This window comes from Pleurodeles waltl, chromosome 4_2 (genome assembly GCF_031143425.1).
Source record: "Pleurodeles waltl isolate 20211129_DDA chromosome 4_2, aPleWal1.hap1.20221129, whole genome shotgun sequence".
Taxonomy (NCBI): Eukaryota; Metazoa; Chordata; class Amphibia; order Caudata; family Salamandridae; genus Pleurodeles; species Pleurodeles waltl.
The window spans coordinates 367,382,270-367,399,005 of NC_090443.1; the positions used below are offsets into that span (position 1 = coordinate 367,382,270).

The window sequence follows — 16,736 nt, forward strand, 5'->3', positions numbered from 1 at the left end:
CACCACCCACTTGTTGGCTCCCTGAAGAGAAAATAGCTACATGTGTAGTTCATTTTAAAGAAAACTGATAATGCACTTTTGTAGACCTGAAAGCCTTAGAGTGGTCTTCCCCATAACTTGTTGCGTGTTTGCCTCACTTTATTTGCTGATTTCTTGTTGTTGGCCTTAAGACTCTGGGCACTTTGCTGCTGCTCACCAGTGCTAAAGTATGTGTGTTCTCTCCCTAAAACAAGGTTTGATGGGCATATACCTGATTGGCATATTTAATTTACTTATAAGTCCCTAGTAAAAGTGAATAACATGTTCCCTGAGTCTATAAATTAAATACTTCTAGTGGACCTCCAGCACTCCTTGCGCTACCCATTTAAGTAGGACTATAAAACATGCCCCAGGCCTGCAATTGCAGCCTGAAGGCAGTGTTACACTGCCATGTCGCCTTGGCACTTAAATCCCCTTGCCAAGCCTTAATTTCTCCTTTCATTACATATAAGTCACCACTGAGGTAGGTCCTAGGTAGGTCCTAGGTAGCCCATAGGGCAGGGTGCTGTGTAAGTAAAAGGCAGGGCATAGACTTCTAAGTTCTATATGTCCTGGTAATAAAGAACTCCCAAATTTGTTTTTCACTGCTGTGAGGCCTACCCCTCTCATCGGATAACATTGGGGATTCCTAATTATATCTAAGGAGCTGTAATTCCTGATTGGGAGGGGATAAACCTGTCATGTTTAGTACCTATGGAATAGTAATGATAAATCCTCTTTAATGGTAAGGTCAGATTTAGTGCTATAATTTTGAAAATGCCACTTTTAGAAAGTTGGTATTTTCCTGCTATTAGCCCTGTGTGCCTTTAGCCTGTCTCCAATACAAGTCAGGGGTGGAATGACAGCTGGGCTTGTGCATGTCCTCTACACAGCCACACACAAAAGGAGTTTTGGTGTGATTGATGGGCCATCAACATCCGGTTGGACCATCCTGGGCAGGATGGGAAGGAGGAACTGACCACAGTCTCACACTTACACCTGAACAGGCTGAGTCCTGACCCTACACAAAGGACTGCATGCCCCTCTGTAGGGAGTCTGGAGCCAAGGCAGGAAGGGAGGACTTCTGTGCACTTCAAAGGCCTTCTTTGAAGTCTCCCCACTTCAAAGGCACCACTGGGTATAAGAACTGGACTTTTGACTTTGAGCCTACCAATTCAGTACACTTCTGGGCCTGTGGATACTCTGCTAGGAAGAACTGATCTGCTGCTACAAGGACTGTTACTCTGCGAGACTGCTGCTCAGGAAGAACTGCTTTCTTGTGCTGACCTGCTCCCTGCTGCTCTTCTTGCCTTGGTGAGAAGGACTGGACCCACAACACTTGAACCCAGAACCAGAGTGACTCCAAGGGCTTGCTAGCTTGCCTACTGTTCTTCTAAAGTCTCAAAGACACAAAAGACGTTCAACTCATTACCCACAGCACCTTGACTCTGCCATCTGACATCCTTACCGTATCAAGTGGTGCCAATCCAGTCCCGGGCTCTCAGCAGAGGGTATAAAGTGCTGCTTCAGTCCAAAATCAATGCATTGATGCAGATGCACTGTTCAGAACGGAGCATTTCTAACAATGTTGATGCTTCGCTGAGAGGATTGAGAACACTGCATTGCTTATTGAACAATCCATAGCCTCCATCCATGACACATCCCAGACTTTGTGCTGCTCAGAGCTAATGCATCGTCCACATCTTTGGGATCGACTCCAATGCATCATTTGCTTTGCTCGTCACATCTTGTTATTGACGTTGACGCAACTCTAAACCGTGGTACTGTTTTAGCGGGCTAAGACTGGTCCCTGTATATGTCCCATGCTCCATCGCGAACGGCCTGACTTTTCAGATTTGACCTGGTCTAGCATGACCAGCTAGCCCTGGTTGGCACTTTATGCTTCTAAGCACTACAACTAAGTTTATTCATATCTCGACTTTTACTTATTGAATTTGTGTTGTTTTGCTCATTAAATTAAGCTCTATTTTTCTAACCAGATTTGATATCTTTTTGTGTGTTTTTTTCACTGTTTTACTCTCTGAAGTGTTGCACAAATACTTAACACATTGCCTCGTAAGTTAAGCCTGACTGCTCCTTGCCAAGCTACCAGTGAGTGAGCACAGGCTAACTTAGGATGTATTTGTGGCATTTCTTGATTAGGATTGGGGTTCCTGTTTGGTCAGGGTGCATACATCTGCCAAACAGAAACTCACCTCTGAAGCCCTCAGTAGACATTTGGGGCCATATTTATACTTTTTGACGCTAAACTGCGCTAACGCAGTTTAGCGTCAAAAAATTTAGCGCCGTCTAACGCCATTCTGAAGCGCCATGCGGGCGCCGTATTTATGGAATGGCGTTAGCCGGCGCAAGCAGACCGGCGCTGCCTGGTTTGCGTGGAAAAAAACCACGTACACCAGACAGCGCCGGCGTAGGGGGAAAATGGCGTATGGGCGTCTTAAAATGGGGCAAGTCAGGTTACGTCGAAAAAATCGTCGTAACCCGACTTGCGCCATTTTTTTTCGACGCCCATCCCCCATCAACATGACTCCTATCATTGTAAAGATAGGAGTCATGCCCCCTTGCCCAATGGCCATGCCCAGGGGACTTCTGTCCCCTGGGCATGGTCATTGGGCATAGTGGCATGTAGGGGGGCACAAATCAGGCCCCCCTATGCCACAAAAATAAAATAAAAAATACTTACCTGAACTTACCTTAATGTCCATGGGATGGGTCCCTCCGTCCTTGGGTGTCCTCCTGGGGTGGGCAAGGGTGGCAGGGGGGGTCCCTGGGGGCAGGGGAGGGCACTCTGGGCTCATTTTGAGCCCACTTGTCCCTTAACGCCATGCCTGACCCAGGCGTTAAAAAGCGGCGCAAATGCGCCATTTTTGGCCACGCCCACTCCCGGGCGTCATTTTTGCCCGGGAGTATAAATACCACGTAAAGGCCTGGGAGTCATTTTTTAAGACGGGAACGCCTCCCTTGCATATCATTAACGCAAGGAAGGGGTTCACGCTAAAAAATGACGCACACTCCGGGCACTTTGGCGCCCGAAGCGTCTAACGCCATAGTATAAATATGGCGTTAGTTGGCGTTAGTTTAGCGTCGAATTTGCGTCGAAAAAAACGACGCAAATTCGGCGCAACCAGAGTATAAATACGGCCCTTGGTGGTCAAAAAAAATTGGAGTGTCCATAAGTGTGAAAACACAGTCCAATTTGAGAGAGTTCTCATATTAGTAGAATTTTCGAGAAGTAAAATATATTCATTCAAATCACAAAAATAAGTAGTAATGGGAATTAGCAGAGGAGCACAATAGCTGGAGAGTTGGGCCACTGTGCCATATATTGCAGCAATGGGCTTATAACAGTTTGACATGATGGTGAGAGTCTATGATCTAGTGTACCATTTCACGTGCAAGGCCCTAACACCAAGTAGCACAACAGTCTACCAACTTTGTGAGATCCAAACATTGTGGCCCAATACATAGTCAATGATGGGTGACCAAGTTGCCTGAAATGCTCCATACCTGCACATGACGGTCGAGATTATCTTTACCTTTTGTGCTAAATTACAAGTTGTGTGTACATCTTTCTCACTAACTGTTGTTTAAAAAAACATCAGCAATGAAAGACGAACATTAAATCACCAGACCTCATTCTCACATCTAAAAAGAATACAGTGCCAACCCAGGATAGGACTGGGACAAAAGTATACCTGGGAACCAAAATAAAAGTGTCCCCCATTAGCGAACCAGATAGCTAAAATATTGTCCCACATTTGCAAATCAGCCCATTTTGTAACTTGCAAGGACACGAGGCTGAGGTGTTTTGCAAGTATGGGAGACTGTATGCATTTGTGTTTGCTGCAGGCAACGCTTGTGGTAATATCAGGGAAATGGACAATAAAAACTGTCCCACATGGCCATAAAACCGGCCCACAAACTCATAAAACACTGGCGCACATACGAATCGGTCAGACCAGTCCATCGGAGACTGCTTGATTGCCCTGATGGCCTGTCCGACCTTGGGCAGGAACCAGCGTTATAAACTCTTGAAAGTGTCACAAGAAAGTACTTCACAAATGTTGGTTCAAAGCCCCATCCATAAAATAAATAGTTAGGAACATACATTTTGCGAACAGCATTTATTCTCAATTCCAAGTTAAACTTGAACATTGAAGTTCCTGGGCACCATGCCAACATCCTGCTCAAGAATCTTTTGTCTGATATATTTACTAGTTTACAGGTACAGCCTGATAAACCACGAACCTCCGGAACAAGCAAAGCTTCCCAAACCCAGACGCTTAAGCACGACCCAATTCTAAGGACGCTGTTACATAGAAAATGTCAATTGTTCTTGAAAATCTGTCTGCTGTAAAGCTGACAGGGTTGGGTAGATAGTGAGAGATGACCGAGGTTAGTACAGACAGTAAAGACAGCTACTAAATCCATCTGCTGCTCTCTGTTCCAAGAGGGACGCCAGTGTTAGAAACTGAGAACCTCAGGGATAATGCCAGAGTGAGCACCAAGGGTACCCAAAATTCTATATTTAATTGAGAGCACATTATACAAATATACTTTAAGGTGTCCTTTGGTTAACTGAGAAACAAAGCATATAGTTTTCTGAAAATTATTACCTGTCATGTTTGCATTATGGTCAGAGAGATCTAAATCGCCTTGGAATGTGCGCTTATAACTTCTTCCAGGTTCCTTGAAGCTAGAGTACATAGCTGTGCATACGGTTGGGGCAGTTCTAGCACAAATGGCTCCAGGCGTAACATGATTTTTTTTGTTCAATTAAAGGTAATTTGATATATGTTCAATAGTACTAATTATTTTGGAAACTCAACTGCCCCAGTTCAGGAGGTATTGTATTACATATTCCTGTGAATTTCCATGGATTTCCATGCTTAGCCATTTAGCATTTAGTGGGAAAAAGGCCCACCAGACTGAGAAATATACCCCAGTTAGTAACTACAAAGATAATAATATTTTCCATGCAAGATTTAGAGGGGCACATGAAATGGCGCCAGAGATTTAAGGGGTTATGCATTTAAGGTAGTGGGTATCTGTTACAATGAAGGTGTCAGCACCATATTCACTTCAAAAGCACCAAAGCCCCTAAAAGCCTGAAAAATGTAAAATGTAGGGCAAGAAAATGAGAAGGAGCAATACGTTCAGAATGATAAAGTAGCATCACCAGGGTCTGAATCGTGTTAGGCTGCAAGCTGGAATGTTGCTTGGATGAATGTGTGACTACAAGCACACACCCCTCCCGGAGGATCTAAGAGGCAAATAGCGTAGACACTAGAAGTTTGTCCAGCAGAACATCGATACCAATGGGTATTTTTTCATTTTAGCTGTACATATTAAACCACACCACAGAGCATGTAGTAATAGTGCTTTCATAAGTGGTAGGTGTAAAATGAGTGACACTAAGGAGTTCACCTTGGTCCTGATGAGGAGTCTAGGGGTAGACTCCAAAACATGTAGACCACTTAGGAGGTAAGGTACATAACATACCCCACCTCCAACACCCCTTTTTAACCATACCACCCCTGTGAGACATATTAAATTAGTAATACCATCCAGAGTGCAGTATTTTTAACTCCTATCCCTTTTAGCATTCACATTGTTGAAACCATCAGTGCTCCCACGTATTCCGTCGGTCGCAGCATGTCTCGTACTGTAGCAGAATGGGAGGAAACCCAGTGATGAAGCATGCCACCCAAGGGTAACCCTGGTGGGTGAGTTTTTTTCATACAAAAAAACTTGACCTCTCCCTTTGGAATTCCCTTCGGACTGGGCCTTTTTGTACAGTTACCAAAGTTCTAAGGAGGATAGACCCAGTCCCATCAAATCTTCCTTCTCCCCCTTTTTTGTTAGCATACAGTAAACACTGTCCATCCTGGGGGAGGAGGTGTGACCTGCTTTCTACTCAGGCCTTTTGTCTCCATCCTGTGGATGTGCTAGCTCACCCAGCAGGAGGGCAGACACCTGGCTTGCTGCAAAACACTTGGGGAAGCCCGCCAAGACAGTAGAGAGCTGGTACTATGGTGGCCATCCTCTAAGGGTGCCACCTGGGCACATGCTAGATAATCCTGGGCACAAGGAGAGCTGGGAACTGTCTGATTGTCATACCATGTTATCCAATGGACCAGTCACTTGCGGTGATATTAAGTTTAAAATGCTACCACAGGAGCATATATGCTCCTGCATACATTTCTACACTCATGGCATGGCGCACCCTGCCTCCTGGGATATAGGAGGCATGTCTAAGGGGGGTCTGACCCATGGTATGGGCAGTGCATGTACTCTTCCTGCACTTGGTGTAGGCAGCCACCTTGAGCAGGCCAGATGCTCCTGCAGGCTGACATGGCAGCTCTGCAGGCTCACTTTTACTTGGGTCAAGCAGGGTGGCACAATCAGTGCTGCAGCCCTGCTGACCCATTTACCATCCCTGCCCTGGATATCACTGGCACCATTTACTAAGGCTTACAGGGGTGGTAAGACTTTGCCAGTTGGTCTATGCAATTAAACATGCAGTTTAAGGGAAAGAGCATGGGCACTGAGGTCTGTTTAGCAGGCCTCGGTGCACTAACAGATCAAATTCAAGAGCATCCAGTAGCAAAAAGTGGGGGTTGACCATCTAACAAGGGGTTCTTTACAACAAGTCCCACGTCGGAAAGGGACTTATTAGCTTTTTTGGAAGAAAATACCTTTGTGCACAGAACATCACTGAAACTGTAGTCACTGGTTTACAACGAAATGCCATATACCTGACGCAGATTGATCCAGCTGAGGCGCTGGATCGTTTGAGACCTCTTGCTGAAAAATTTGTAAGCCCCAACTCAGAATGGGATTGTTGTTGTTTTCAGAAGTGAGAGATCTCCATGCCGAATGAAAATGAGTTTCAATCCAATGCAATGGAACCCCTGATACAATACTTTTCCCAGAGGGTCTCACTGAAACATTGGATCTCTGGAGGAAACGTTTTCAAAACATTCCAAACTTTCTTTGTGTGCCCAGACAACCACAGGAGTACACTTCTAAGGTCTCCAGGACCTTAGGGTAAGGCCCTTAGATGTTTTCAGAGTGTCAGACAGAAACCAACAGCAAGATCAATCCAGATCCAGTTTCCACTGGTCATATGGGCACTTCAGGAAAAAGTATTCTTGCAGCTCGTTGTGTCCCTGTTGCCACACAGGAGGTCAGCCAACCGATCCTTTGAGTCCATTTCTTTGTCCTGGGTACAAAAGGGAGCAGGTCCAATACTTTGGGGTTTCTGTCAGGTTGCAGCTAGCAGGTTCAGTCCTCTTCTGATATTCTGCAGGTACAAAATGTTTTCTGAGGAAAGTGCCTTGGGGTGCCACATTTATGATATGCACTAACTAGTGGGTGGGGTGACTCCAAGGCACTCCTCCACCAATGAGGTAACTGTTTCCAAGCTCTGGCCTACTTACTTTTCAGTATCGCCTATTTGCCTTACTGCAAACAAGCCCAAAAAGAAATGTGTCAGGGCAATTCCAAGATAATCAAAGTCTATACCCACACTAAAGTCGGGCTCTAGGAGTTGGGGCATGTAAGGGAATGTACTTGGAAAAATACATCCAACACTAACATTCAGTTTACAGCAGGTCCTGGGCACACAAAATATGATGCAGATGCAGAAGTCTGGTAGGACAAAGCAGAGTCTCCCAGCAACAAGAATTGTGATCTAGTTATATTTGATCTCCTTCAAGGGTACAAAATATAACATATGCCTCATATAGACTTTTCAGTCAGGACTTGAGACTGTTGTGCCAACAGGAGGGGATGTAGCCCTCTCTCTAAAGATCCAGGTTAGCTCAGAGGAATCATCCCTGCCCATGTAGGTCGGCCTGTCAATCAAAATGGTTTATTGTGTGGCTCATGGAAGAAATTTCAAAACCTCTTTGCTGGCTGAGTGCACAATGGGTAGCTTCTGGAGAGCTAATGTAAAATAATTACCAGCTGCTTCAGTTAAGGTAACAGTAACTTTCTAGAAGTTACTTTTCCTAAATACTTATTAAACATCCGAATTCACCATAGAATTGGATCTTTAATAAATATTAAAAATAGTGGCTTCCTTATTTTTCTGGTCCCAAATCCAAGATAGCAATATTAATATTTTAATCTGTACTCTGTTTTTCTGTATATGACAGCCTGCGGTGAAAATACCTTTTCGGGCCTGGTCATTGTAAGCACATGCTGACATTACTTTACTACACTTCCCACTTTTAAATACCATGTACCCTACCTTTTGGGCAGCATGGCCTACATAGCAGTGATGTATTATTATTTAAAATGGCATGTTAAAAAGGGTTCTTTCGACAGGATGAACTCCAGGTTTTACAGTGCAGTGAACAGGCTACAATGGTCGGCTTGAGGCCATGGTTGATGGAACATCAGGTGCTGCCGTCCACAGGTGCCTTTTAACTTCCAGGCCCTGGGTTCATTTTCTACACCATAATCTTGGGGCTTATAGGCAGGATAAATGTGTCAAAAAGGAATATGCCTATTTAACCATGTTTAAAGGGGAAACACAGGCTCTTTGCTCTTGCTTAACAGGGGTAAAGTGCACAAAGTTAAAACAAAAAAACATCAAAACTAGTGTCCAGACAAAGGTGAAAAATCCAGGGTGACTTTGCACTAAAGCCTGATTTCCTACAGTCATGTTTAAAGTGACAAGTAGGTTTGAAGAGGGTGGGAGTTTTTAATCTCAAGAGGGTGAGACTTTATAGTAAGGATCTGGCTTTGGAATTTTGCTCCAGTCATGGACAGGCATAGGCACTGACTGACTGGTGCAGAATGTTATTTTTTTACTGGACTCTTGGCGCATGCATTGTTTGTGCAACAGTCATCTGTGAAAGGCTCACTGCGCAATGGCATGCCACCATTACATGCATAACCTTGACCTTTGTTGGTTTGGATAATGTTATTGCTGATGGAAGGGGAGGGCATGCCACTGAAGGTTGTGTGTGCCAAGCGGCCTTTTGTAAATTGATATTGTATTTGTTGAAAGGGAACATTTCATGCTGTGGAACTACTTTCACAATTTGACAACTTTTAAAGGTAATAAAGTTGCTAGCAGCATTTTTTTCAATCAGGAAATGTAAATCAATTTTCACCTTTGCTTACTGCGTTCCTGCTACAGAGTCTAGTGGTATTTTTTAAAAAATATTTGTAATGTTGTAGTTATTATTATTGTTTTAAGAACATGATTTTATTTGCATGATGTCCTAGAGGCTGATTCATAGTTTGGCCACTTGCTCGTCATCCTTTAGGGTGGCAAAGGACACTAAAGCTGCCACTCTGACTCCCTACCATATTATGAGCCAGCCGTGCTGTAATCTATGTGCCTTCACAGAATCTGCTGCCACTGAAAATTTTGAGAGTGGGTGCCATGTTACAGGTGGCTGTTTATCACCTTCACCATTAATCGTTTTTGTTTTCCAACAACAAACTCCTGAAGAGGACGTTGTTTTTTTTTAAATAAAAAATATAAATAAAACTAACACCTGGAGGTTTCTCCCAGGTTTTGGGGGTCGTAGGTATGTTTTGTGCTCTTTAACACTGACAGTCCTGAACAGAAAAAAAAATTCACTCCCTCCTCTCTCACTGTGTTTGTGGGGAGGAGGCGGGTGCAGCAGTGGGGGTTGTTGCCCTACTGGCAAAGAGCCAGCAGCTGAGAAATAAAACAATATTTTGTTTTATTTTTCAGCTCCTGGCTCAGCTGAGCCAACGTGTGAAGGGAGGGGTGGGTGGCACTGGGCCACGGGAAGGGGAAGTGTGGAGTGCACTTAGTGCGCATGTTAGTTTGGCTGGCCATCTTAGGCCGGCCAAACTGACATGTGCACTTAGGTGTCTCCAACCTGGCTGTGTTACACAGCCGGTTTGGAGAAACTCCACAGACGCCAGAGCAGTTCAGACCAATCCTGATGCTGCTCTCATGCTAGATATAGCATGAGAGCAGTGCTAGGATTATTGGGGGTAGCCTGTGCTGGTGTCCCAGGGACTGCTGGGACACCACCAGAAGAGGAGGGCGAGGTGGCCGGCAGTGTCAGGAAAAGTAAGTTTACCTTTTATTTTTATATATGCTCCCCCCTCCCCCCCACACACACTTGAGATTTGCAGCAGACGCTCCTGGGGTGCAGTCTGATTTTCTTACACAGACAGCCCCTACTCCATCAGGGTGTTGGTGTACGCTTTCAAATGGCGGAGCCAGCAGGCGGACTGACGTAAGAAACCCTACAGTCCACCTGCTTCAAAATACAGCGGATGGATCAACGGTTTGACGGTCAGGTTACTCTTCCAGGTTTGTGATGGAGTACCCTGACTGCCAAACTACTAATCAGATCATTACTATGCAGTCAATATGTACTTCAGCTTCACCAAATAAATGTAGGCATATGGATGTCGGTCTGATTAACCTCTTATAGCAATCCAATCTAGACAGAGGACACTAACCCAGATTCTTAACTAGATTTAGCAGATTATCAAATGACATACTGCTTTGAAGTTTTATATGAGCAGTGGCCACAAGAGACCATGTGACCAGAGAGCAGAAGTTCTAGAAAGACCAATTAAGATTAAACCAATTACTGCAGAGCTGACTTTGTATTAAAATGATCATTTTACAGTTCGTACAAAGTCATATATAAAAAGATTTTTGGAAGTATTCCTGTGGAGTTGCGATTTTCTTGTTAGGTTTAAGAGCTATTGTGCTTGCAGTGAGCCTCTGCTTAATCGACAATAAGGGTGAGTCTAGCTACACTGTTAATTTAGATGTTTTTATTAATTAAAAAGATACACCATAAACTGGAATAGCTTTGAGGTCGAACATTTCTCTACGTTTGGTGGTTAATGTGCTGTTGCAATGGTTTGTGTTAACCAGGCAATAATAAAGTGACACTTTAGAAGAACTAATTAAACAGGGTAGGTTTGGGCTCAACATTGCTGCTTCAGAAGTTCACAGATTAGTATTATAGGAACAGGAACTGATCCAAGGGGAACACTTTGTCCTTGAAAATGAGTTGCCTCTTACATTCTGATCAAATAAAGCCGACCTTAAAAAAAGAATTTGTTCTCCTAGTCCTTCCTTGTTGTTCTGCCCTCTTTGGGCTCCTTGCTCGAAAATTACCTTTGTTAAAAGTGCGACCAAGAAATACATAAATAATTGTTAGGAGCTGCTGCAGCAACCCCGTGTCTGACAAGACTTCGGGCCTTTGATGGCTGGTTAACATTTTAAACCCCATAGTCAATAAGCATAAGCAAAGGCAATAAGTTTGTCTTTAAACTGGTAGCAACTGAAAACCCCAGACAGGCACAAGTGCGCGCAAACTGTTTTTGCTGAATCATTCTGCAGGCTGCTGCATAAGCTTGGAGAACAAAAACAAGACACAAACAGGATCCTCATCAACATCTCGGGGGGCACTGGGCCCAGCATTCCTCTAAGAGGTCAATATTATGCTCCTGAAAATGAATAATTTTGTATCCCCCCATCAGTGAAAAAGCAAAACTGCTTGAATCAATACTCAAAGCCCTTCTATGTATTCTGCTTGGTGCATCAGATCGGCAAAAAAGATAAACTTATCTCTAGCCAGACCAACAACAGTTCCAGTACCACTGGCTGGCAGTAAATGCTTCATGCTTCATTTACCTTTTTTCCGAATAAGCATGCTGTGTACCACTCCTAATATCATGGCATGTGGCTACTTTAACAAACATTTGCATGTCCTACTCATCCTAACAGGGCTCTGAGCACTGCCCTATGCGTCTGGTGCCCTGTGAGCGACCATGACTCGCATTTAGAAACACTCTGGTGCATAGTTACTGTCACGTGTTATTTAGTCGCCTATATGTAGCCACTAGTAACCCTTTGCGCTATATTATGCCTGTGCCAGACATAATGTATGCAAAGGGGGCGTTCCCCATGTGCAACAAAATCTAACAGATTGCTTTACACCATTTTTTTCAGCACTTTTAATGCCTGCTCAAGGCAGGCGTTAAAAGGAAGCACACCATTGTTTACAATGGGCCTCAATGGGCTTTGCAGGATTAGTGTCAACAGTTTTTACTCTAACCCTGCAAAGCTTCGTACTAGTGTCAAAAATGTTGACACTAGTTCCCTAACTACCATCATGGTGCGCCATACGGTGCACACATAGTGGCGTTAGGGGGGCGCTAAGGGGCGCAAGAAAAGTGTTGCTGCACTGGGTGTAGCGCCTCTTTCCTTAAATCAGGCCCAGAGTATCCCAGGACATGCTATAGGGTAATGCACGTCATTGATAAGTTCTGTGCCCAAGTAAAGGCACGAGGTCGTAAGCTGTGCACATTTATTGGGTAACAGAACTCGAACGTGACTTACAAAATATTTATAATATATGATTTGGAGACCTACATTCCTTGTAATACATAGCTTTCTACGTTTCATCCAGAATGCCTTATTTATTCTTCATACTTCTAGGTCTCCAATATGCTATTTTCCCTTTCATTATTAAAAATATCCCAATCCTTCATTCATAAATACATTAGTCATGCTTCACCCTCTGCCCCTGACTGTCTCTCCTTCTTTTCCAAATATCCATGTTCTAAAGGTGCTAAGTATTAATGTCACGGGTTACACCTTCGCCTAGAACGTGCTCTTATTTTTAGCCTATGAAACGAAACAATACGCCCCAGAATGCAATATACCATTGCTTAGAAGTAGCCAGTACTAGCCAAAAGAGTCACAACTGGCATGGAGCCACTTGCTTTTATGGCACTGTCCTCCATGGTTTCTCTGTCTTTTGCCCAATACTCGCTCTTCATTAGGGGCCATATTTATACTTTTTTAGCGCCGCTTTTGCGTCGTTTTTTGACGCTAAATCGGCGCAAACTTAGAAAATACAATGGGCCCGTATTTATACTTTTTGACGCTAATCTGCGCTAACGCAGTTTAGCGTCAAAAAAATTAGCACCTGCTAACGCCATTCTGAAGCGCCATGCCCGGCGCTGCCTGGTGTGCGTGAAAAAAAAACACGTACACCAGGCAGCGCCGGCGTAGGGGAAAATGGCGTATGGGCGTCTAAAAAATGGGGCAAGTCAGGTCGAGGCAAAAAAATCGTCTTAACCCGATTTGCGCCATTTTTTTTCGACGCCCATCCCCCATCAACATGACTCCTGTCTTAGCAAAGACAGGAGTCATGCCCCCTTGCCCAATGGCCATGCCCAGGGGACTTATGTCCCCTGGGCATGGTCATTGGGCATAGTGGCATGTAGGGGGGCACAAATCAGGCCCCCCTATGCCAAAAAAGAAAATTAAAAAAAATACTTACCCCAACTTACCTTTTCTTCCCTGGGATGGGTCCCTCCATCCTTGGGTGTCCTCCTGGGGTGGGCAAGGGTGGCAGGGGGTGTCCCTGGGGGCAGGGGAGGGCACCTCTGGGCTCATTCTGAGCCCACAGGTCCCTTAACGCCTGCCCTGACCCAGGCGTTAAAAAGAGGCGCAAATGCGGGGTTTTTTGCCCCGCCCACTCCCGGGCGTCATTTTTGCCCGGGAGTATAAATACCACGCACATGCCTCGGAGTCATTTTTTAAGACGGGAACGCCTCCCTTGCATATCATTAACGCAAGGGAGGTGTTCACGCCAAAAAATGACGCTAACTCCATGAACTTTGGCGCTAGACACGTCTAACGCCAAAGTATAAATATGGAGTTAGTTTTGCGTCAAATTTGCGTCGAAAAAAACGACGCAAATTCGGCGCAAACGGAGTATAAATATGCCCCAATGGTATTTTGTAAGTTTGCGCCGATTTTGCGTCAAAAAACGACGCAAATGCGGCGCTAAAGAAGTATAAAAATTGGGTAACAGAACTCGAACGTGACTTACAAAATATTTATAATATATGATTTGGGGACCTACATTCCTTGTAATACATAGCTTTCTACGTTTCATCCAGAATGCCTTATTTATTCTTCATACTTCTAGGTCTCCAATATGCTATTGTCCCTTTCATTATTAAAAATATCCCAATCCTTCATTCATAAATACATTAATCATGCTTCACCCTCTGCCCCTAACTGTCTCTCCTTCTTTTCCAAATATCCATGTTCTAAAGGTGCTAAGTATTAATGTCACGGGTTACACCTTCGCCTAGACATTGCTCTTATTTTTAGCCTATGAAACGAAACAATACGCCCCAGAATGCAATATACCATTGCGTAGAAGTAGCCAGTACTAGCCAAAAGAGTCACAACTGGCATGGAGCCACTTGCTTTTATGGCACTGTCCTCCATGGTTTCTCAGTCTTTTGCCCAATACTCGCTCTTCATTAAATACCTTTGTGCAACGTTGTTACGTCAGACCCAGACCGCTGCGGTTTTTCTCATGGTCAATCCACACAGCAGATTTCGGAACAACCGCCATCCTTCCCTCGGAATTTGTGAGTGGAGGTGATGTTTGGGCAGTTGTACCAAACTTATGCTCCAGCAACAGATGGGGATTTTATTTTATATATTACACGGATTCTGACTGGGGTAAACAGGCGCTGTTTTCTGGCAGCTGCTTAGCTCTCTTCTTCCCTCGCAGCTTAGCTGTACTTGATCCTGCACTTTTTATCCATTCTTGGCAGTCATTGTGACGTCACGACGAGCTTGTGACGCGTGAATACAGGCATGGTGATAACATTTTCTTATTACGAGGATGTCTAAAGTCAGAAAACACCTACAAATTACCAGGGAAAACGCGCATCATATCACCTTCATCCTATAATTTATTGTAATATATGGTCCCTACCCTTCACTAAGCAACACATACAGCCAGAAGGCTTTGCCTGAAAGCGGTTCTCTGCCGACAGACTTACCTGTGCAAAGTATTTGGGGAGATTTTTGAAATCCGCCTGCAGAATGTTCCCAAGGAAGGGCAGGGAGGTTGGTCCGGGCGGGTAGCGGCTACAACTCCTCCGGCGCTTCATGAAGTCATAAAACAGAGCAAAGACGGTGAAGAAGAGAACCAGCATCGTCAGGAAGGTACCCGAGGGCAGGAGGGACCAGGGCGCTGAGAGCAGACTCATGCTTGCTATCCCTTAATCGCTACCAAAAATTCTCTTTCTGTTTCTTCGTTCCACCCTCCTCGTTCTGTGTGTGAAATTGCAGTGCTTATTTATTACAATTGGTAAAGCGCCAAAATACCGATACAGTCTACTATCGAATCCCTGTTTCTTGCTGGTTTTCACCAGTGGGGCTTCTCTCCCTCTATATGTTCTTGTTTCCCTGCGCTTCACTCTCTTTGATTCTCTCTTTCTCAAAGTTTCCTTTTGCAGTTCCTGCTTAATCTCTTTCCTCTTTACCTCACTTCCACATTTCTACCTCTTCTCCTTGCCTCTTTTACTAGCTCCGCCCAATTACATAGAATTTCTGCCTATCAGCTCAATCTCTCTCCAGTACTGTCTCCTCCCATTCCCACGCCACGTTCATCTGTCACTCTGATGAGCTCTTTTCTCTCTCTCTCTTCTGTTTTTTTTTAATCTATCTGTTTGTGCGGACTTCAGACGTAATCTGTTGGGCAGACGACCTTCCCTTCTCATTGGCCACAAAAGGAATGAGGTTCGATAGTGTAAATGGGCTGAATCAGTAAAAGTTTATGACACGCCTGACACCGAGGAACCAGTGACAAAATCAATAGGTTTGGCTTGTGTATGATGTGTGCACATATAGAAATCTTTCAAACATATAGGCACATATTCAAACAGCGCAACCCACCCAAAAATGTTAATTCATGCACAGAACAACTCTCCAACAGACATCCACAAACAGATGAGATTTGTCAAATAGGTGCCGTGAACACAGCCCTCCCGCATGTTGCCATGCACACAGACAACGAGGTCTATAAGTGCCCATATTTGTAGATCGCCCAATACATAATCCCACAGACTAATAGATTAACAGATACCCATTTAACAGGCCAAAGCCCCCACACACACCTATGCAGACACATGCACGGTCATAAATCACCCCTAAATCACAAGTAACCAGGCTTCCTAAGCACGTGCACATCGAAAGACCGGGACAGGTAGGGAGAGGAAAAGAGATGTCACTAAACGGAAGGATGCAGACTTCTTCACTCAATATTTAGTCCTAGTGTAGAGAAAATCAAATTGAAGTGGAACAAAGTGCGGAGTATCAAAGCCCATTCAATGGTTGGCCCCTATGTCGAGAAATCAACTTACTGGTAGATGCATTATTTTGCTTCAATCTCCGTGCTCCTCAAATCCCAGTCCTTTTTGGAATGATCATATGTGGGAAACAATAAAGTGCTCTTTTCGTATTCACTCCATCTTTGCCCTCCGTGCTACATTCTCACGCAAAATCCCGGCAGAAAATGGGTCGAGTAGGAGAAGATCAGACAACTCTCCCACCTCATGAATACATGCTAATGTCCTATGTGCGTCCTCGGCACAGGCTGCTCTACTTCTGTGCAGACCTATAGCTCTGTGAAGTAACCGAGAGAAGATCATAGCGCTATACATAACTTGCAAATAAATGAGCACATTTAGCACCGCAAGTCAATCCCTTCAACTTTTGAGTACTGTGATATTGCAACCCCCATTTGTCTTGATTTTCAAGGCATATTACACTGATAAATTAAGCTCCAGAAGTGCTGTCACCGTGGTTTTTATCCGAATGTATCTTAGCCCTGAACCAGATTCAGGCATTG

At 44.4% G+C, this 16,736-nt stretch overlaps 1 protein-coding gene across 1 annotated transcript in view; it reads right to left on the bottom strand.

Moving 5' to 3' along the window:
- LOC138292728 (cytochrome P450 2D15-like) overlaps nucleotides 1-15,427 on the bottom strand; it is a 214,649-nt gene extending 199,222 nt beyond the window's left edge. The window contains exon 1 of the mRNA XM_069231466.1: nucleotides 14,884-15,427. Coding sequence (XP_069087567.1) covers nucleotides 14,884-15,093 — 210 coding nt within the window. The 5' untranslated portion in view covers nucleotides 15,094-15,427. The remainder of the gene's footprint in view (nucleotides 1-14,883) is intronic.
- Nucleotides 15,428-16,736: the final 1,309 nt, after the last annotated feature.